Source organism: Lethenteron reissneri, chromosome 7 (assembly GCF_015708825.2).
Source record: "Lethenteron reissneri isolate LAM-NWPU_2019-01 chromosome 7, ASM1570882v1, whole genome shotgun sequence".
NCBI classification, from domain to species: Eukaryota; Metazoa; Chordata; class Hyperoartia; order Petromyzontiformes; family Petromyzontidae; genus Lethenteron; species Lethenteron reissneri.
The window spans coordinates 2,035,224-2,056,600 of NC_083785.1; the positions used below are offsets into that span (position 1 = coordinate 2,035,224).

Here is a 21,377-nt window from a genome sequence, read left to right on the forward strand (position 1 = left end):
CTTTAACACATTATGAAATGATGCACTCTCAGAAGACTGTGGTGGGTGATGAGATGTGTAAAAGAAAATACTTTTGTTTGGTGATTCTGTTGCATGCAATCATCCCAGGAAGGAGTCTTGTGTCTGGTCGCTTGCAGTGAGTAACACGGTGCTGTGCGTGTGTTTGCGTCTGCTCTCGCCACGTGTTTGCGTTGGCTAATTTCCTCCCCCCTTTCGTTTGGCCACAGATCAATGAGCTGACCCATGTGCCCATCCCCGTCATGCTGCTGCCAGACGACTTCAAGGCTTTCACGAAGATCAAAGTGGACAATCACCTATACAACAAGTAAGCCGGCTCTAGAATGCAACGTGTGTGCGTTTGTATGTACGCACGTACGATGCACTTCTCTCTCACCGTACTTAGCCAATCATGCTAATCATCGGAGGTTCCAGAGTCGCTGCTTCAGTATCATCACCGGCCATGATCTTATCCACTGCTGGACGAAGGCCTCCCCAAGTAACCATTTCTCGTAGTACTTGCGATGCCGCCACAATCCATCTAGCTCCTGAAAATGTCTGGTCTCATGGTTTCCATTTTATAGGGGGGTTCTCTTCGCTGGTGGGGGTTAGCTTCTTTTGCTGCAATTCTGTCACCGGTCTCCCCTCCTCCCCTCCCCGTTGGCTATCATCCCTTCTCGCGATGTGTGCTGCCCTATGTCCATTTGCTTTTCTTAGTGGTCATTTTGACTTCTCCTGATTTGCATTTGTTCTCTTGATTCATGTGCACTCTTTGTCTCTGATTGTGATTCGCGAATGACTCTTCACACTTAAGATTTTGATCCATTTTATTCGTGATTGTTCTTGATTCTGCGTCGTGTGTCAAAGCTGGTGATTTGAAGTCAGTTGAAAACGTATTTCTTTCAGCACGCTGTACTGTTTTTTTGGGCTGCCGTGGTGGCGAGATGTTAATTTCCTCGCCTGGTATACAGGAGGTCGTGGGTTCCATCTCGACCCTGATGCCTGTATATTTGGAGTTTGCATGTTCTCCCCATGGTCGCGTGGATTTTTCTCCGGGTCCTCCGGTTTTTCCCTCCACATTTAGAATCAACATGTATTCAGAGTATTTGGCTGCTATAAATGTCCATGTGATAAGCCACTTCGTTGAGCTATCATTTGTGGCCAGGTCACTTCTGAAAAAGAGCTGGAAAGCTCCCTGGGCTTGACCTGGTAAAAAAAGTCAATATATGGGGAGTGTAGCAGTTAGCGCTCTGCGCTACGAACCCAGCTGTTGATTCATGCTCACGGCCAACACCAGTGACGATTATCTGAACCACGTGATGAGAAGCCACTTTGTTGAGCTGTCATTTGTGGCCAGGTCACTTCTGATAAAGATCTCTATAGCTCAGTGGGCTTTACATGGTAAAAATAAAAGCACAGTTTAGTTTATTGTTGCTTTTTATGACCACATTAAATTTTCCAAAAGTTCTTGAATCCGCCTCTCGCTTGCCTCGGTATTTAATCGGTTTGATCCCAGTCTGCCTGAAGTGATTGTCCCAGATTTGCGTTGTCCGTCAGCGCGCTTCACTTGGGTACCTCCTGCAGTTCTCCCCTCTTAGTCAGATAAACTGCAATACTCTACTTTTGTTTCCGTCATAGTCTTCTCTGTTATGTTCCTTTTCAGTCTCCACGTGTAGCTGGCAATTTTATTTACGTACAAAGGAAATTGAAGATATTTGAAAATATGGATCTCCAGCACCTAATTATGTGGTTGTCATATGAAACTGTTGGAGCCTTATTTGAATGTGTGATGCTAATTTATTGCGGGATCAATCATAAGGTTGTAGTAATGAAAGCGATAAGTAACATTAAAAAAATGCATTTGGTTAGATACTAGAACAGATTTCATTGTGTGTTTGCAATCGAACAAAAAAGTTAAAATAAAGTACACGAAATTACATTATCTTAAGATTGATTTTATAAATCTAAATTTGAAAGTGAGATGCAAAGTTTTTTTCCTCCTAAACAGCCTTAGGTCTCCAGCACCTAATTATGTGATTATCATATGAAACTGTTGGAGCCTTATTTGAATGTGTGATGCTAATTTATTGCGGGATCAATCATAAGGTTGTAGTAATGAAAGCGATAAGTAACATTAAAAAAATGCATTTGGATAGATACTAGAACAAATTTCATTGTGTGTTTGCAATCGAACAAAAAAAGTTAAAATAAAATACACGAAATTACATTATCTTAAGATTGTATTTATACATCTAAAATTGAAAGTGAGAGGCAAAGTTTTTTCCCTCCTTAACGACCTTAGGTAAGTTGATTCACACGGTGGTCGCCGACACACTCCAACTCCTTGCGTGTGCAAACTCCATCCTGTATGCGGGGCACCCAGTTTATCTCATGGAAACAAGGTACAAGTAAAGACAGGCAACTCTCGATTATCCTGCGCTAATGACGGGTAGGATGGCCGCGGATAATTCAAAATCCTGGATAATCCCAAAAAATAAAAAATTTCTGCGGATCTCTATGCCAAAAGCGACTAATATAAATTAAGTGAATTATGTTTACGTTGATACATTTTTGTTTGTAAATCAGCTAATATTAATGATCGATCGATGCGCGTGCTCAGTGATAACACGTTTCTGCTCCCGTGCAGACGACTCAGCCCACTAAGTGGACAGCAGTAAAGCCACACCAATTAACGTCAATCAAACTCCGCCCACTGTTGCAAAGATATGCAACTACTGTACTGTAGAGGCGATTGTGTGGATTTCAGATTAACCGGAGCACATATTTGTTCGGCTTAAGCACGTGACTTGTAATAAACATTTCCAAGAATAACTATATATAACTATTTTTTGTTTATTAATTTCACCTTAAGGGAAAATCCATGAGTTATTAATTTATGTAAAAATCTCAGGTGCGCAGTTAATCTGCAAATCGGATAAATCGCACGCGGATAATCGAGAGTCTACTGTAGTAGTTTTGGGTGGGGGCTCGCTCCCTTTCCACTGGGGGGGAGGGGGTGGGGGAAGCCACCAACTCTACCATGTGACCCCTCCGCCACCATTTTAGTTTTTTACACTTTATTGCATCTCAGCGGAAATTAGTGGTTTTAAACCCCCCAAAATAATAAGCAGATGTTGCTGCCAATGAAGCGTGGGGGCATCTGAACGTACTCACGCTTCATTGGCGGCAATGTCTACTTACTGTTTCGTGCGAATGCGGTTCTTATGAGGGCTATCAAGTGTGTTGAATGTGTGTTGAGGTAGTGCTGGCACCTGCCTATATTACTTAAAAAGCTTGGCCGCACGGTTCCCGAGTGCGGAGTGGGAGTGGGGGTCTGATCGTCCCTCAAGATAAGCGATCTGCACTCCTCGTGCTTCCACTCCTTGAGGGCACTTGTGCGTAATGGAAACAATGCCTGGGGTGGTAGTGCCCTACCTGCACGTGATTGCGCGGATTGGCGTGCAGAGGCAGCAGATTTTGGCGCCGGAAGGTCGTGGCTAAACAAGATGGTGGCGGCGCATGCGAGAGCCACCGTGTCCCAAAGGAGCTGGCAGCAGCAGCAGCAGCAAGCGCGGCAAGAGCACCCCCCCTCGCCCCCGAAGTATTGCGGCCGCTTTGTCAGGAGTGGCCCAGGGCCAGCGCATAGCTGGCGTGGTCACAAAAGCCAGACCATGAGTCCCCAGAAGGGGACGTGGGATGGCAGTTATTGAGCTGTGAACGTTGGGCTGTGGAGTCGGGCACCCTCACAGTGAGCCCACTAGAGCATCATGGGGTACCCATGGGGGTCCCTCTGGAGCAGTTTGAGACAAAGACAGCCTGGAAAAGTGTCTCTAATGTACTACATACCTACACGGGCAGGCAGGGCACATTCAGACAGAAATGTCTGAGGAGAAAGAATGCAAGGCTTGAGGGGTGAGGTTCGAGCCAGGGACTCGATTGGGCCGAGCCAGAAGCTCTCCTAGGCTGCCCCAAGAGTCTGACTTGGGGGAAGGCTTCTGAGCCCCAGACAGCACCCAGGCTGAGGAGAGCCTGAGGAAGACCACCTCCCGGCGACGTACGGTGCGAAAGAAGTTCAACGGACATACATGCATACAACATGGGCATTCAGACAAGGATTTCAAGCAGACCACTCACCTGGACTAAAGATTGCCTTGCTTGAGCCTGCTCTTGGCAGAAGTTAAATGTAGGCAGGGCGGGGGTGGGGTGCTGATGAAGATTACATGGCCGACCAGCCCTCTGTGAAGTGGGGCAGGGAAAATCCCAGCCGCAACAAAAGGGCACCCCTCCCTGATGCCAAGGATGAGCCAAGTGAGGATGAGAAGACCTCAGAGGATGAAGCCTCCCATTTCCAAAAAAGGCAAAGTATCCCTAGAGAGAGGGGGAAGGGGGGGAGTCTGCCTCATCAACAGGGTCCAGTGGTGATGAGGATGAAACATTTGTGAGGGATTTTTTTGGTGGGGCAACGCCCACAAAATGGAGGCAGTGGCTTCAGAAGTCACAGAAGAGGAAAGTTCTGAGAAGGAAAGAGGGAAAAAGCCTTCCATGTTCTCTAAGCCAAACACTTGGCTGATCTTCCCTCGGATCAAAATATGTGGGACATGATCCTGCATGAGTGGAAAAAAGCTGGATCTGGGTTTTAAGTCCCCAAACAAGCTTCACACTTCGCCAAAGAATTGGAGTGAGGCTCCTACTCCACTTCTTGTGTTCGACGTAGCCTTGGCCAGGATAAGTTTCCTACACAAATTGGCGACCACTAGAATACTAAACTAATCTATTTTTGATTTATCACATACAGACCCACTGAGCTATATAGCTCATTTTCAAAGGAGACCTGGCCACAAATGATAGCTCAATGAAGTGGCTTATCGCGTGGAAATGTAAAGCAGTCAAATTCTCTATAAACGCTTGCTTCTAAATGTGGAGGGAAAAACTGGAGGACCCGGAAAAAAATTACGTGGCCATGGGGAGAAGATGCAAATTCTAAATATACAGCAGGTGTCAGGGCCGGAATAGAACTCACGACCTCCTGCATGACAGGCCAGGAAATTAACACCGCCACCACATGAAGGAAGCCTTGGTTCTGGACATGTCACGGCTCTTGAACATAGGAGTGATGATCACTGAACTTTGCAAGGATTAGCGGGGCTCGGGGTTCTTCTCGATGTTATTTTAGGGTAACGGTGGTTTCGGGTGGAGGTATTCTGGGTGATCCTTCACCAAAGAAGGTGAAATGCAAGGATAAGGAAATGTTGCTTTTAGATAGTCACGGACAACAAGCATGAAGACCATAAGGGTACATGCCTAGCAAGCATTGGTCGACCTGAAGGACGCCTACTTTTACCCTCCCAGTCAATGTCAAGCACCATCAATTCTTGCAGTTTCAAGTATTGGACAGACATTGGCAGTGTCAGGTGCTCCTGTGTGCACTTAAGGCCCCCCCATGCTTTTACCAATATCCTTGTTGTGGTGGTGGTGTAATAGCACGTATAAGTTAAGGGAGTCACCAAGTGTACCCCTACTTAGACAATATTATTACAAGTGCAAGCTCTTGGGAGGTATCAACTCACTCAAGGTGGCAACGACTCGCTGAAGGTGGTAAAGGTTTTGTGCTGATTGGCCCAAAGTGCAGCCTAAGGTCCCTCCCAACAGGTCAAATATCTGGGATGCTGGTCGCAACAGTGCCAGGAAGGGTGTTGATGACCATGAGAGACATTAACCTGCCTGCGTGCGGAAGTTGAGAAAGGCTGTTGGCAAAAAAGGGAGGGGGGGGGGGCATGCGCGAGGATTTTCCTTGTCATGTCGGGGCACATGGCAGCCACAAACAATGGAGACGGTGCCATGGGCCAGGCTACATATGCGTTCACTACAACGGTGTCTCCTGGACAGACGGCATCTGATCGGGGGGACGAGATGCATCAAGCCCGTCTCTCTATCTCGGATGGCAGTGAAGGCCGGAGTGGTGGCTCAACTCGCCTCAATACACAGAGGAAACCAAGTGGGGTTCTTGAAGGAGCTGGCGGTCATGGAAACGCACATGCCCGCTTAAATGTTTGGGACCTGCTGTCATAGAAGAACTCCTCAAGGCACAGTGGTCAGAGGCAGGACAGATGACAGAGCATCCATCTCCTGGAATTGAGAGCGATCGGCTTAGCCCTGGCACAGCTGACAGGGGTTGTGTCAGGCAAGGACGTGCTGGTCACTTGCTGCTGTGTGACAGAGGTGGCGATGTCAAACAAAGAGTGCCCCCGCCTCCCCACGTCCTGGAACGACGAGAACCTGGTCCATCTGCTGGCGTGACATCTGACCAGCATAGACGATGAAATGGTGAATTTGCTAAGCTGGGGGCAAGCCGAACCCGGGGGAAGTGGACACTTCATCAGGAGGTCTTCAAGCAGATAGTGGCCAGGTTCTTCAGTCAGAACATAAATAGATTGGTTTGCGTCTCGAAGAGAATGCCATGCCAGGTTTGCCTCAAGGTTTTTTAGCAACAAGAGAGGATGGCCATGATGCTGGAGAAATCTACAGGGGAGGAGTGGAGGTGATCAGGTGGCTCCCAATTGGCCCAGGAGATCATGGCTCTCGGATCTCCGAGTCATGATGATGGTGCAAGCTTAGCAGCTACCACAGAGAGGAGTCTGGTGTCAAGGCCGACTGGTGTTGAACTTGACGGACTAGAGGTTGAGAAGGGCCAGCTTCAGATGCTGCCGTGGAAGTGCAATATTTACTCTTGAAGTGATGAAGGATGTTGACGTGGAGAGGGTACAACTTGCACTGGAAAAACGATGTTGTGCAGTGTGACCAGCATGGTGAGGTTTCTGCTGAGGAATTCCATAAGTGCCTGTTGCTGGCTGCATGGAAGGTCAGATTGATGGCCATCTTAACATTCCTTAACAATATGAGAGGAGTATTGTTGGTGGCCGTCAGTCAAAGTCATATCCCATCCGCTTCACAGCCACGAGATATTTTGCGTTGGCCTCCATTTGAGCCCCCTCATGATCCTGTTTCTGATCGCCATAATATGCGCAAGGTGGGTCAATGAGCATACAGGCCTTAGTGGCTCAGCCACCATCGATGTTGATCTTAAAGGGAGCAGGCGGTCCCTTAGGAGGTCACTTCGGTTTGTCCTCAAGGCCCTTTCGGATTTTTACGTCAACCTTGACATTGTCTTGCCATATTTTTACCATGATTCTTTCCGCTTGTGAGCGTAGGCTGGATCGCATAAGCTACATTCAGCAAGAGCAACCTCACCTTGTACTTGGAAAGGTTTTAAAAACCTTGGAGAGGTTGGAGCATCTATTTGTATGCGGTGGCCAGCAGAAGAGCAGGGAGGGAAGGTGACCTCTTTGGTGAGGGAATGCATCCAAAAGGCCCTCAAAGATGAAGGTCTGGGTCACGCTGGGAGATGTGATCCCCATTCCCCATTCCAAATATGGCCACGGTGATCTTGTGGGCTAGCTGGGCTGGAATGTTCAAGCGCTCACTAAAAGGCTGGACATGCTGGGTGTCGCAGGAAGGCCGATTCGGGACGGCAGTCCTCTCAGCGGCACTGTCTCAGTCAGAGTTGAATGGAAAATGCAAGAAACTTTTCCCCCGCAACCTGTGGACCTCTAATATGGGTTCATATATATTGAGCTGCAGTGTGTTGGTGACCGCCATATGAATAGACACAAATTGACTTGCATTAATCCAGATTCTTATAGGCGATTGCTGACACACTGAGTTCTCAGTACCTCTCCCTGCTAAAGTTGTTGTGTTAGAACTGTGTTTGTTGTTTGTGGGTGCATGTGTATATATTGAAATGAAAGGAGTTAATTACCATTTAGTAATTGGTCATATTTGACCATTTCCAGTTAACTGTAGGATGCAGGAGATAGTGCCCCTCCATATTCAACTCTGGTTGAAACGTCACAAATTAAAATGGTGAATGGAGTGGTCGAATGGTGAGTGGTTGGGGGGAGCCCATGTCTGGCAATATTATTTAATTATTACAATTTCACACGAGCTTTCCGGGTGCCCCGGCATTTGATGGAGTTCGTAACGTACCGAGTTGGAGCGTATGTCGGCGACCGTCAATGAAAATCGGGATTAACATATAAGTACTAAATCCCTGTATTTATCTCCCGTTTACAGCCCTAAGTCCGGGGTTGGAAATTGCACGTACCTAAGGTAGGGACGAGTGTGGCTATAGAACACATGGCCCCATTTACATGTGCAGGAATTCAGGATACATCCACTGTCTTGGCCCTTTTGTGACCACAGTTCTATTTATTACAACAGGTTTTTATCTGTCACGTTTGTCCAACCACCAGACCTGCTGAATGTCATATGTCCACACGACCAGAAAAGTAATTTAACTTCAATCCGTCACACAGTGAGAATGCATTGCACTTAATCCAGACAGTCTGCATATTAACCCAGTGCCCAGCTGCGCACCTATCCAGGCTATTTAACACTCTGAAAACGTCAAGAAGGCAAGTCATCCAAAAATGTTGAGATCTTAAATTTTGTCTCCGTGACAGTATTAAAGAAACCTGTTATTATTTTAAAACAGTTTTGTTATTTTGCATGCAAGTTTGCAGAAGCAACAACAAGATCGCACAGAATGGCCACTGCGGATTTCCCAGAAACTGAACAAAATATGCACCAAATGACATTGTTTTTCAGAAAACCGGTTTGCTGAAAGGGAATTCACAGCGAGATGTTGCCTGTTAGCTACATTTATAGCTTGCACTTATATCTGTATCTGATAATCAATTTTTTAGTGTGAAATTCCTTTTCAACGTGCCGGTTTGCTGAGAACAAGATCAAATGGCATGTTTGTTGTTCATGTGATAACCTGCTTTGTTCGGCTGTGTCAGGGTCTACAACAGCATTTGGTTTTGGACTCGCGATCTGACCTTAAAAAACTATCTTTAACTGTAATATTTATTGTGAAAAACCTACGGGTGCAGTAATATTGATTATAATGTATACAGTGGCCACCACACTAAGAGCACCTTGAGATTCTGTACAGTACAAAGCATATACAAATTAGCAACACATTCAGAGAAAATACAAATTTAAGCACAGTCAAAACAATAGTACAGTCGGCCATTTGTGCACCAATGCACCACACTGGGCACCATCACCCAGTGCTGATGGAGAATTGTGCTGTGATGCATAATGAATGAGGGCATGGATTCCTAATTTATGCACTTTCGGAGAAGCATGCGAGTGGTGAGGATGTCGACGGAAATTCTAAAGCCAAACAAAAAACAGTGGGAATAAATCGTTGAGCATATTATAAGGACGTAATGAGTCCTGTGTCAGGGGGGGAGAAGGACAATTTTTAATTCTGGACTTGAGGAGGGAAATCTGCAGTGTAGACAACCAGGGCGGGTCATTTCGAGATTCAGGGATGGGAGAGGAGAGGGGGGGGGGGCGACCTGCCGTAGTTTGGAGGTTTGATTCTGTGGCTTTACCCAGAGGCCTTTGGCTGTTGGCGCGAAGTGAATAGACAGGGGGGAGTAGTGCGGCTCGAGGTAGGCTGGAGCAAGTCCATTGAGGATATTAAAAATAGTTTAGGGCGATCTTGTACCCGATTACAGATCGAATTGAGAGCCAGTGAAGGGGATTTGAGAATTAATATGAAAGGTATTTGATCTCGTTTGTGGGTGCGAGTCAGAATTATGGGCACAGGATGTACGATCATCTGGAGTAAGGGAGAGGAAGCTGAAAGAGGAGAGTTAGAAAAGTAAAAAAAGAAATGCTTAGATTAGAGTTTCTGCAGCAATGGGATTAACATCCTTGTGGATATAAGAAATAAAACAGACACAATTGAGATATCTTGCAAATTTTGATATGTTGAGGAGAGAAATGAACATCTGGATCAAAGACAATCGCGCCAAGGTTATGGACATTTTTATCGAGCGTAATATCAGAAATTCACAAGCAAATATTGGAACAAGGTTCATGAACAATGGGATGCTTCTTACCGATGGGAAAGACCTTGGTTGTAGTAATGTTCAGCTGGTCAGAGATCCAGGTGGAGGATAAGCCAAGGCAGAACAACAGAATGAGAGTGAAGTAAAAAAAAACTGAGTCAATGACAATGAAAAAGAAGTTGAAGGTTGGTGTTGAAGCTAGGAATTATTTTGCCTGATTTGGTCGCAATAGGGATTGGCAGTGGACCAAGGATATAGGTTCAAGGAACACCATAGCATAGGGGCTTGTGAGAGGACAGCCCTTTTTAAGAGAGCTGGAAATCGTGGAATGACAAATAAGAGTTGGGGCAGAGTTTAAATTGTACCGGATAGACCAACGTAGTGGTCATGCAGGCGGTGAAGGACGACGGAATGATCGATGTCATAGAAAGGGACTAAAACTACACTATGAAAACTAAACTATTTTTTAAATTTTATTTACCAGGTAAGACCCACTGAGCTAGGAGCTCTTTTTCAGAAGCGACCTGGCCACAAATGTTTGCTCAAGGAAGTGGCTTATCATGTGGAAATGTATAGCAGCCAAATGCTCCATGTTTCTAAATGTGGAGGGAAAAATTGGAGGACCCGGAGAAAATCCACGTGGCCACGGGGAGAACACGCAGGCTCCAAATATACAGGCATCAGGATCGGGATCGAACCCACGACCTCCTGTATATCAGGCGAGGTAGCTAACAGCTAGCTACCGGGACAGTGAGTCCAAGAAAGAAAAGGTAATGAGAGGTAATCGGACAGGTCTTCTACATGGATGTGGAAATCCCCAATGAAGATGAGCAGTGAGGGTGAGGAGAGGCCACGGATAAAAGTGAGATCAGTCAATTTAGCCACGAGAGATAGGCTGTGCCCTGCAAAATAAGTTAAGATTAATAGGGGGAGCTAATAGGAGGGGTGGAGGGTGTTAAAATAAATAATGTTTGTGAAATGAAATAATTAGCATGAGCAAGGAAAAGACAAAACACACAAGACGGTTTGATTCGATTTCATTCTGTATTGGTTGACAACGCAATTAAAGATGCTCGCATGATGGGCTGCCTTGCCAATGTTTCGTCATTCGAATGTGCTCCGAGGTGTCCTTTGCGGTGACGTCAAGGAGTGACATCTTGGTGCATTTGTCCCGCAGAAGAAATAGGTCACCCTAGATTGGTGAAGCCTGTGATGATTAATGAACAGGACTGACATGCTCCGCAAAACAATCCATTTTTTCTATTTCGTAACAAAGTGCGCACTGGATGTCACTTGTGAGCGAGAGCGTGGTTGACGTTTTATCTTTGGTAACACAAGCGCCATATTTTTCCCCCACTCGTTTGAATGTAGTGGTGCAGCCTTCGCCACGGGCCCGATGCTACTGTTGATATTCATGAAGATCGACTCTGATTAATCATTCTTGTTTACTACTTACGCCGATGGAACGAACACAAAATGGGTGAAAAGCAATGCACACTTATGACGTTCCTCCCTGCGGGGCACAGTCACTCTGCTGCAAACTTTAAAAATCCAGTGCTCCCAGTGTTATTAACCCTTTCCCATTTCCTCATCAGTTTTTATTCCGATTCCATTCTGACTCCATACGTTTATGTCATCGGAACAGAATCCAATCGACTCCGAATGAAATCGGAAGTTAAAGGCCATGTGGGAGGGCGTGTGGCACAGTTTAGCACCAGCTATCGTAGAGTGCGGTTGTGTCACTGCAGTTCTCTGCGGTGAGTACAATGTCTTTAAAAACAATGACGCTACGCCTCTAAAGAAAATGAACGTTAAACCACTTGTGCGTTCCAAGGTTCAGCGGTGAAGAGGACCCCACCCTGCAACTTGCAGACGTCTTGGAACGGGAAAGGGTTAACGGTGTCCACGAAACTCATTGTGCACTGTTGTGGGAGAATGTGGGTACGAAATCGGTTAATATATAAATACACCTTTAAGAGTCTTTACACATTTTTTTAAATTGGGAATAACATTTTTGTTCATAATAGAGGTTTTATGGGTTAGATCATGTATAAATATATAAATGTTTCGTTAAACCCGTCACCACCCGACACAGCCAACAAGAAAGGATTGTCACATAACATACCAATTCGTCACGAGTACAGCTCGCCGGTGCGTTGGAGAGCCTAACCACAACATTTACAATCTGAATACGACATTTCGCCAGTAATTACAACTAGCTTCATCAGGCGACAGCCAGATTTGTGGAGAAATCCACCTGTTTCGTTCCTTATATAGAGGCGTAGATGTGATGACCACATTTCTGCACTCTTGAGTCAACGTACTGGTTTTAATTTTTTAGTCAGTACTCATGAGCATTTAGTGAAATATTATTTGACCATACAGGCGAGCCTCGCTTAATGAGTGTGACAATTTGCTATAACAAGCAATTTTTATTCAGACCCATTTGTTCGCAAAACGAGCAAAATGTTCGCTGAGCGAGCTCTGACGGATCGATCAATATGCGTCCCGTGGCGGCAGGGGGCGCACACCGGCCAGGAGCTGTTTGTTTACCAGCTGCGCTGTGTTCCTGCGTGTATTGTTGTGTGGGGGACGGGGCTTCGTGGTGGCGAGTGGGTTGGGGGAGGGGTAGGGTGCGTGGCGGTGCTAATTAATTAATTGCAGACGCTGGGGACAGGAAGTCGCGCTCCATCTCGCATCCCCGCATCGTGGGTATGAACCCAGAAACCCTGGTTCGAGTCTAAGCCACAGCGAACATTAGCCGCGAGTGATATTTGAACCGGTGGTCCTGCATGGCCCCTGCTGCTCCTTTCCCACTTTTATCATTTACCCTTTAAACAACATAAATGCCAGGCACCTGCAAGCACTGGTTCTCCACGTGTGGTAAGTGTTGATATTCCTGCTTTATTGATTTATTTAAAATATATATCATTAATATTTCTCACATTTCAAAAGTTTTTCCAGAGTGGAACTTTTTGGTGCTTAAATGTAGCTCAGCTTTTAACATGAGAGGGAGTCAGTGGGAAAACAATGATTGTTTAACGAGTTTTTGCTTACCGAGAACATTTTTTGCAGAACTTATCTGGCCCTTTAAACGAGACGACACGCTCGTACTTCGTAACTCCGTTCATGTGCAAAGTTTATGAAGGTGGGGGAACATAGATGCAGGAGCATAGAATTACATTATGACAATAGCTCTTTGCTGCACTGCCCTCTCCTGCACGTAATGTAGGATTGCAACCTATAACACCTGTGAATTATAGTAGTCACCCATACACCATCCAGGCTCAAATGCTTGCTTAGCTTCCTCTGACGTAAGTAATCTGGAAAGAGCCTCATGCAACACTATTTACAACAGACTATATGTACAATTCTTAGTCTCCAACGAGATGTCATTCTTAAAGAATATTTTTTTAAGATAATGTTAAAGAACTCACTGATTGTTGTACCAGTATCCGCTATTCGCTAGTAAGTGACGGTTGACTGTGCCAGGCTAGGTGCACTTTGAGGCCACATTAGTGTACAGGCATACCTCCTATCGCACTCGGGGTTCGTTCTTGGTAAAGTGTGCAATAGGAGGTCAGTATAACTTGGTTCTAATGGAGATTCGTTACCCACGGCACTATACGAAACAGCGCTATAGGAGGTCACTATAACACGGTTCCAATGGAGATGCGTGACCGACAATGCTATAGCAAACAGCGTTATAGGAGGTCACGATAACATGGTTCTAATGGAGATGCGTGACCGACAGTGCTATAGCAAACAGCGTTATAGGAGGTCATTGTAACATGATTTCAGGTGGAAATGTGTTCCCGACCGCTTTTTTTTTTACCTCTGAGCGTTTTATAAGGGCTTCATTGGTGTATCGGTACTCGCCTTAATAATGATACATCTATGAAAGCATTAAATAAATAAATAAACAACGTTGCTTGATAATGATATAAATAATGCAATCGTTATGCACTCACCGATGCATTCGGGCGGAGCTTGCGTAAGATAAACCACCGTCTGCCGTATTCACACACCTTGGGAAGCTGTACAGCATGAACCAATGGGATTACTCGATCCATGGATCACCAATTAATCGATGCAGTGATTAATCATTGATTAATCGATACTCTGACGTGGCTGTCGGATTGACTTTGAGTGGAATCGATACAACGGACAACTCGATTCAGGCTCCACAAGACCTCATGGACTGAGACACATTCCCTACGGCCAACGCCATGCCAACTTCCATTTATGGGCTGATCCGCATAGGAATTTTCCTCCAGGACAGAGGGCATTTTAAGGAAACGGCGTAACAGGAGGCAGCGCTTTAATAGCTATGCCTGTAAATGTCGTTAAATCCCCAGCAAACACACATTGCATGAATAGCTAATAATGGAGGTGCTTTTAAATGTGGATATTGGCTTAGTGCAGGAGTCGGCAACCAGAAATAATAGAAAGAGCCATTTTCTTCAAATTCGGTAAAAATTTAATATTTCAAGAGCTGCAATGCAATGTGAATACAAGACGGTCCTTAATGAATGCCGTCAAAGCGTACGTTTTGTAACCCCCTATTTTAAGAACAGCGCACCCACAATGATTTGTAATGCCGCATCACAAATCATTGCTGGGCTTTTTGACGTTCACCGCTTATCTAAAATAATGAGGAGGGTTTTTTTGCAATTATAGTTGGCGGGAGCCACGAAGCCAATTCCTTCAAGAGCTACCGCTCGTGGCTCCGGAGCCACATGCTACCCCTGGCTCAGTGTAATAATATTTTCACTTCCCCTTAATTGTTGCACCATTCCCTCGTCCTTGCAGATAGAGACATGAGTGCGTGTACACTATACATATTCTTACAAATATATATGAGTCGGCATTATATTTGTGTTTTTCCGTTGTCTGCCATTTTTGTGTTTTTTTCAAAATACATTTAGCACTTTCTATTATAGTAATAACCAGCGGGAAGTACCCGGCGTTGCCCGGGCGAAAAAGATACACACACATCGACTTACACACACAACAACAACAACAACCGCCATTCGCCACTAAGTGGCGGTGACGTCACCACGACGCTTGTGCCAGGCCATGTGCACCTTGAGGCCACGTGAAGTGTCGAACGCCTGCTGGCAGGAGGTCACGGGGCAGACCCAGGTGCCACGGGTCGACTGACCGAGATGACCGAGATGACTGGCTGATGCACCACCTGTGCCCCCTACTGTGCCAACTTGCTGTGCTTTAGCCACCCGCCACTCTGCTCATTGTTTGTGAGCGTTGCTCCTCTGCCCTCCGTTGTTGTTGGAGGGCGACTGCCTCAACTGCCCAGTAGTAGCGTCCTTCAGGAGCCTCCTCCACAGAGGCTGATCTTGACACCGCTGGTACCAGTCATCGGCAAGTCCACTCAGCTTCACGTCCTCCTCTACCACATCACTCCATCTCTTCTCTGGCCCATGCCGTGCCCATTTAGCCCCCTCGATCCGGCCGAACAAAAGCTGTTTAGGCATGCGGTGGCTGGGCATGCGGGCGACATGATCCAGCCAACGCAGCCTTGCCTGCCGGACGAGCTCACCGATGGGACTTTGTCCACATCTTACAAGGATTTGTGAGCTCCTCACACAATCCAGCCTGGTTAAACCCAGGATGGATTGTAGGCAGGCCAGCGTAAATGTTTCTAGCCGGTGAAAATGCTCCATTAAGGGGGTACATGTTTCGCAAGCGTAGATAAGGGAGGGAATGACTGTGGCCGAAGAAGACCTGAAGCTTCATGCGGAGCGACAGACCAGGTAGCTTCCACACAGCGTGACGCAACCGATGAAAAGATATTGCCACTCGACTGATACGGAGTGAGACCTCTGCTGTTAAACCGGAGCCGGTCATATGCACACTGCCCAGGTATGGGAAACTCTCCACTCTCTCCACAACTGCCCCATCACCAATTGGGAGTTGTGGGGGTGGAGTGTCCGATGTTACAAAATACCCAGGCAGGTGCTTAGTTTTGGTGGGGCTGATGGTAAGACCCCACCTCTTAGTGGCACGCTCCAGTCTCAGCAGCAGCGTCTCCAACTCCTCTTCTGAATGAGCAGCTATTACCAAATCATCGGCATACATAACGTGGTTGACCAATAGGGAGCCATCCCTTGATCGCACCCGGGCGTCGATCAGCCTCCCATTATATCTGTACCAAATGGAAATTCTTCCGGTACAGCTATTGAAGGCTTCACGAACTACGTGGTCGAAATAGATGTTAAATAATGTGGGAGCCAGAGGACATCCCTGTCGCACCCCAAGGTGGACAGGGAATGGCTCCGACTCCCGGCCACGTAGTTTTACCCGGGCCCGCTCACCATCATGAAGGTCCTTAATGATCGTGAGCAGAGGGTCAGGGACTCCGAAAGCACGAAGAACTACCCAGAGCCCAGGCCTCCTGATGGTATCATAGGCCTTGACCAGGTCAATAAAGCAGAGATGTAGGTCTTGTTGCAACTCCCTACATCTCTGCTGTAGCAGAAGGACAGAAAATATGGCACCTGTGCAGGACCGCCCTTTCCTGAAACCGCATTGGGGCTCCGCAAGCCTCTCCTCAGCGTGCCTAGCAAGGCGATGTTGAATAATCCTTGCCAGGACCTTTCCCGGCACACTGAGGAGTGAGATGCCCCTGTAGTTGTTACAGTCTATGCGGTCCCGCTTCTTAAAGAGGGTACCACCAGGGCATCCTTCCAATTCTGCGGAACCTGTTGTTATGATGTCATGAAGGGCAGTCTGTGCACAAATGCCACCCTCCCTCAGCATTTCGCTTGGGAGATCATCTCTGCCCGGTGCCTTTACTGGCCTCAGACTCTGGATCGCCTTCAGAACTTCCTCAGCCAGCTACTCACAGGGGGTGACTTCTTCTTCCAATATTTGAGGCACCGCAGCCTCAGCAGGGTCATTCCCACTTTGTGCTATGATGTTTTCCTGGCAGAGGGATTTCCCCTCCCCCAGGACCTCACAGAAATGCTCAGAAAATCTGTAAACCTGTTTCTGGGGGTCAGAGATTGGATTATCGTTTTTTCCCCTAATTATGGTAATAGGTGTGGCGCTGCAGATAACGTTTTTGATGGAGTTAAATAGGGATATGTGATCGTGGGCTACTGAGGCAGACTCCATCTTCTCAGCAACCCGCGACCACCATCCATCCTTGCAGCGCCTCACGGCTCTCCGAACCTCCGAACGAAGGTTGCGGTAAGCTTCCTCATTCTCTGACGCGGGATGCTGGAAACGATTAGAGTGGGCCTGTCGCTTTTTCTCAACCATCCTGAACACCTCCTCTGTTAGCCAGCGTCTCTGAGGAGGTCTGGACCGCATACCCAAAGCAGCCATTGCAGCTGCATGAGTCACAGTCCTAAACCTTGCCCATTTACCCTCGACATCAGGAGGAGTGGGGGACGATGCCAACCCCAGCCGCAAGCGATGATGAAATTCTCGCTTGCAACTTTCATCATTTAACTGAGACCAGGCCACCTTTGTAATGGGGTCCTGAGTATACACCCACCACCGGAGTGGAAGAATGGCAGGCGTATCTTACAGATGACTAGTCGATGGTCAGAGGGCAGATCAGCTCCACGGTAGGTCCTGGTGTCAAGTACATGGGCTCGCATCCGCTGGTCTGTCACTATGTAGTCCAGCAGATGTGCTTGCTTGGACCCGGCATGCATCCATGATGTTGTGTGGATGCGCCGATGCCGGAACGGCATGTTGGTAATTACAAGCCCATGGGCTGCACAAAAATCTAGCAGCCTCCTACCGTTGTTATTGAGCTGATCTGGCCCATGCCCTCCAATCACTCCAGACCAGTTGCCAGCATCAGACTGAAGAATTTACCTCAACGTTTTGAGTATTTTTATTGCATTTTTAACGCGAAATATAATATCCCCCTCACCCTCACCGAACGCGTGTGACTTTGTAGGGGCCTTCCCCCTTACCGAAGGCGTGTGAGTTGGTATGGTCGAGCGCGTGCTATGTAATAAATAATTAAACGAAAACCGCACTACATCGCTCATTAAACTACTTTAAAGTTGACGGACGGGAAAACGAAATAGCGCTGGCTCACCACGGGGCTCACAGGCGTGGTACCTGGCTACTTTTTTAAAAACGTAAACCCCACTGTTCGCTAGCCAAATCCTTGGCAAGTTTCGGCCGCACACACAGACAGACACACAGACAAACAATGACATTTATAGGTTAGACTAGCGGGAAGTACCCGCCGTTGACCAGGCGAAAAATATATTTCAAAACGTCTTTTAAAAACCTGACATATACATACGCAGGTACGAAGCTATTGTGAAAGCCCGGTGGGCTGTTTGTCTGTCCATTTCTCCACCAACAAAATTATAAGAGGCTTGCAGAAGTCCAAAAAGTGATAGAAAATGGGGGGTTAATAGTTGAGAAAAAAGGATTCCGAAAATTGTCGACCCCCCCCTTAAAACATTTTTTTACCCCCGCGTAGGTATATAAATGTACACACCCTACATACAACAGAGTAAGTAGTATTTGATTTCAAGCTTTCGTGACTGCAGGAATCCATACTCTTTGGTTCTTTTGGTAAAGTCACGTAGGTATAAAATAAAATGAATCACGACATTTTGGGTGTCGTGATCTCCGACCAGCACCACTTAGCCAGTGAGTTGGAGCACGTACACCAAGCCCTCAGGATGAACGGATAATCGGATCGTACAATCCGCAAAGCTTGTCTCCCCAACATTGTGGAGACAACCTTCTGAGGATCCAACCAAAACCATCACTTTACCATACATAGCAGGGGTTACCAAAAAGATTTCCAAAATCTTAAACAAACGCAAGATCCAGGTTAGTTTCAACACAGTACACAAAATCCGTGATTTAATCCCATCTGTAAAGTATGTGATTCCTGACATGCAATACCCTGGTATCTTCAAACTGAGTTGTGGTTGCAGCAGCAGTTACATTGGGGAAACGAAACGACATGTCTCGGACCGCGTTCGTGAACACAAGGTAGATCTGAAACACGGTAGGACCAATACCTCTGCCAATGCTGATCATTGTTTTAATAATAATAATAATAGTTCAATTTGTAACGCGCGCAAATTTGCAGACGTAGTGGCCGCAACTCAGAGACGCGGAGCCAAGCTCAGAGTCGCTCAAAAGCATGATTGTAGAGGTGAGTTTTTAAGTCTCTTGAAGGAGGCGATTGAGGTGATGCTGCGAATGTGCAGAGGGATATCGTTCCAGACTGTTGGGGCTGCCACCGAGAAGCGGCGCATAGACATGACCATCCTGGATCTTGGAATCAAGAGGAGGTCGTGAGTCGCGCTGCGCAGGCATCTGCCGTGTGCTGTGAGCTGCAAGTTGTCAATAATGAAGAAAGGTACGGTGGGCAGACGGATATGAAGGCATTGTGGCAGAGGCAGGCGGTCTTGTATGTGACCCTACTGGCGATGGATAGCCAGTTGAGAGCACGGAGACAAGCTAGTGAGTCGAGACAGGGATGAGTGTGGGCAATGACGACGCGTGCTAGGTTATTTTGTAGTCTTTGAAGTTTCTTTAGGTTGCCAGCGGAGGTCCGGACTAGGACGGAGTTGCAATAGTCAAGGCGAGACCCAACTATGCAACATGCCAATGTGTTGGCAATTTCAGTAGAGATGAGAGGACGTATGTGTCTAAGAGCCTTCAGGTGAAAGTTACATGAGCTGATGATATGGTTGGTTTGACGGTCGAAGGATAAAGTTGAATCTAGGATGACACCGAGGTAGCTGAAGTGGTCGGTGAACTTGATGCTGTGACCGAAGATGTGTATGTGTGTGGGGAGTGCTGCTGAATTGAGACGTTGCTTGGTACCTAACATGGTGGCCACTGACTTTTTCGGATTAAAGGCTAGGTTGTGTGCAGTGAACCATTGTTGCACGGCGGTGGTACATTCTGAGAGCCTCTCGAATCCAGATGCATTGCTAGAATCGATGGCGGTGAATAGAAACGTGTCATCCGCGTATGAGTGATGATTAACACCGAAGCTTGCGATGAGCCGGCCGATCGGGGAAGTGTAGGCTGTGAAGAGCAGGGGACCTAGTACAGAGCCCTGGGGAACCCCGCATAATGCTCTTGTTTCAGGCGATGTGGACATGCCCACCCTGACTGAAGATTGCCAGTCAGAAAGGTACGAAACTTACCACTTGAGTGCTGAGCCGCATATACCGAAGTCGGATTTCAGGAGGGAAGTAAGGAGCGAATGGTTGATGGTGTCGAAGGCTGACGAAATGTCCAGACTTACAAGTGCAAAAGTTGAGCCGGAATCAATGATCGTTAAAATGTCATCGAGCACTCTAGTGAGTGCTGTTTCTGTGGAATAGTTTTGACAGTAAGCTGACTGGAAGCAGCAGTAGTTTGCGGAGGAGGTGATGTGTGGTTTTAGCTGGGCGAGGGCTAGTCGTTCAAGGAGTTTAGAGAGGTTCGAGAGGTTAGTGATGGGACGATAACTAGATGGGTCATCCGGGTCGAGACTTGGTTTCTTTAACAAGGGAGAAACCAGGCCAGGTTTGAGGTTGGACAGAAAACACCCCGAAGAGAAGGAGGCATTTGCGATGTTCCTGATCATGATGGCGAGTTCCGGAGCACATTGTTTGAACAAGGAACCTGGGAGCACGTCGAGTGGAGATGACTTCAAATGAAGCGATTCAATTAAAGAGAAAACGTCTTTTGTAGACACCGGCTTTAGCGTAATTAGAAGAGTGTCTGGGTTAGTGCTTATAATTTTAGGTACCATGAGCGGGGTACAATGGTGCGATGTGTCGGTAGACGTGCACGAGTTTGCGACGGTGATTAGCTTGTTGGTGAAGTAAGTATTAAAAGAGGTGGCAAGTTTCAGTGAGGCAAGGGGATCGCTTAGGTGAGGGACCATGGTGCTACCAGGATGTAGAAGATCTTTGAGGGTTTTCCATACAATGCACGGTTTTCCGGTTGCTTTTTTGATGCGTTCTTCAATGTAGGAGGAACGTGAGACTAGGATCAGTTTGTTAGTTTTCCTGCAGGCGACTCTGTAAGCAAGTCGATCAGCAGGTAGACCACTGCAGGATGCGATACTTTCAAGGCGCCTCCTGGTTCGCTTAGCAATGATGGCGTCTCTTGAGAGCCAGTGAGTGTCGTGGGAAGACTGCCTAGCGGTTCGTGATTTTAATGGAGCTAGTTTGTCCAGCGCCGCCCTCATGTCAGCTTCTAGTTGGAGAGCGCAGACGGTTGGATCCGATGATGGGGATAACATTGAAAACGAATTTGCAAGGAGGTGACGAAAAGCAGAAAACTCGATACCCTTAAAATTACGCAAGTTGCAGGTGAATTTGATGGTGATTGGCTTGGGAAATTGGAGGGAAGAAAGTATGAGGCGGTGGTCGGAGTAACCAGTTTGGAAAACTCCCAGTGCAGTGATGCGTTGGTGCTGGTCAGGTTCCATAACCAGGT

General features: G+C 46.9%; 1 protein-coding gene across 4 annotated transcripts in view; it reads left to right on the top strand.

Annotated features, from left to right (window-relative positions):
- The window catches only part of LOC133355754 (phosphatidylinositol 5-phosphate 4-kinase type-2 alpha-like), a 225,429-nt gene that overhangs the window by 59,420 nt on the left and 144,632 nt on the right, over positions 1-21,377 (top strand). For 2 of the 4 annotated variants that reach the window (XM_061573080.1, XM_061573097.1), the window contains exons 2-3: positions 228-325; positions 8,128-8,163. In XM_061573080.1, the coding sequence (XP_061429064.1) occupies positions 228-325; positions 8,128-8,163 (134 nt within the window). The remainder of the gene's footprint in view (positions 1-227; positions 326-8,127; positions 8,164-21,377) is intronic. The other 2 variants (XM_061573089.1, XM_061573107.1) reach the window with 1 other exon arrangement.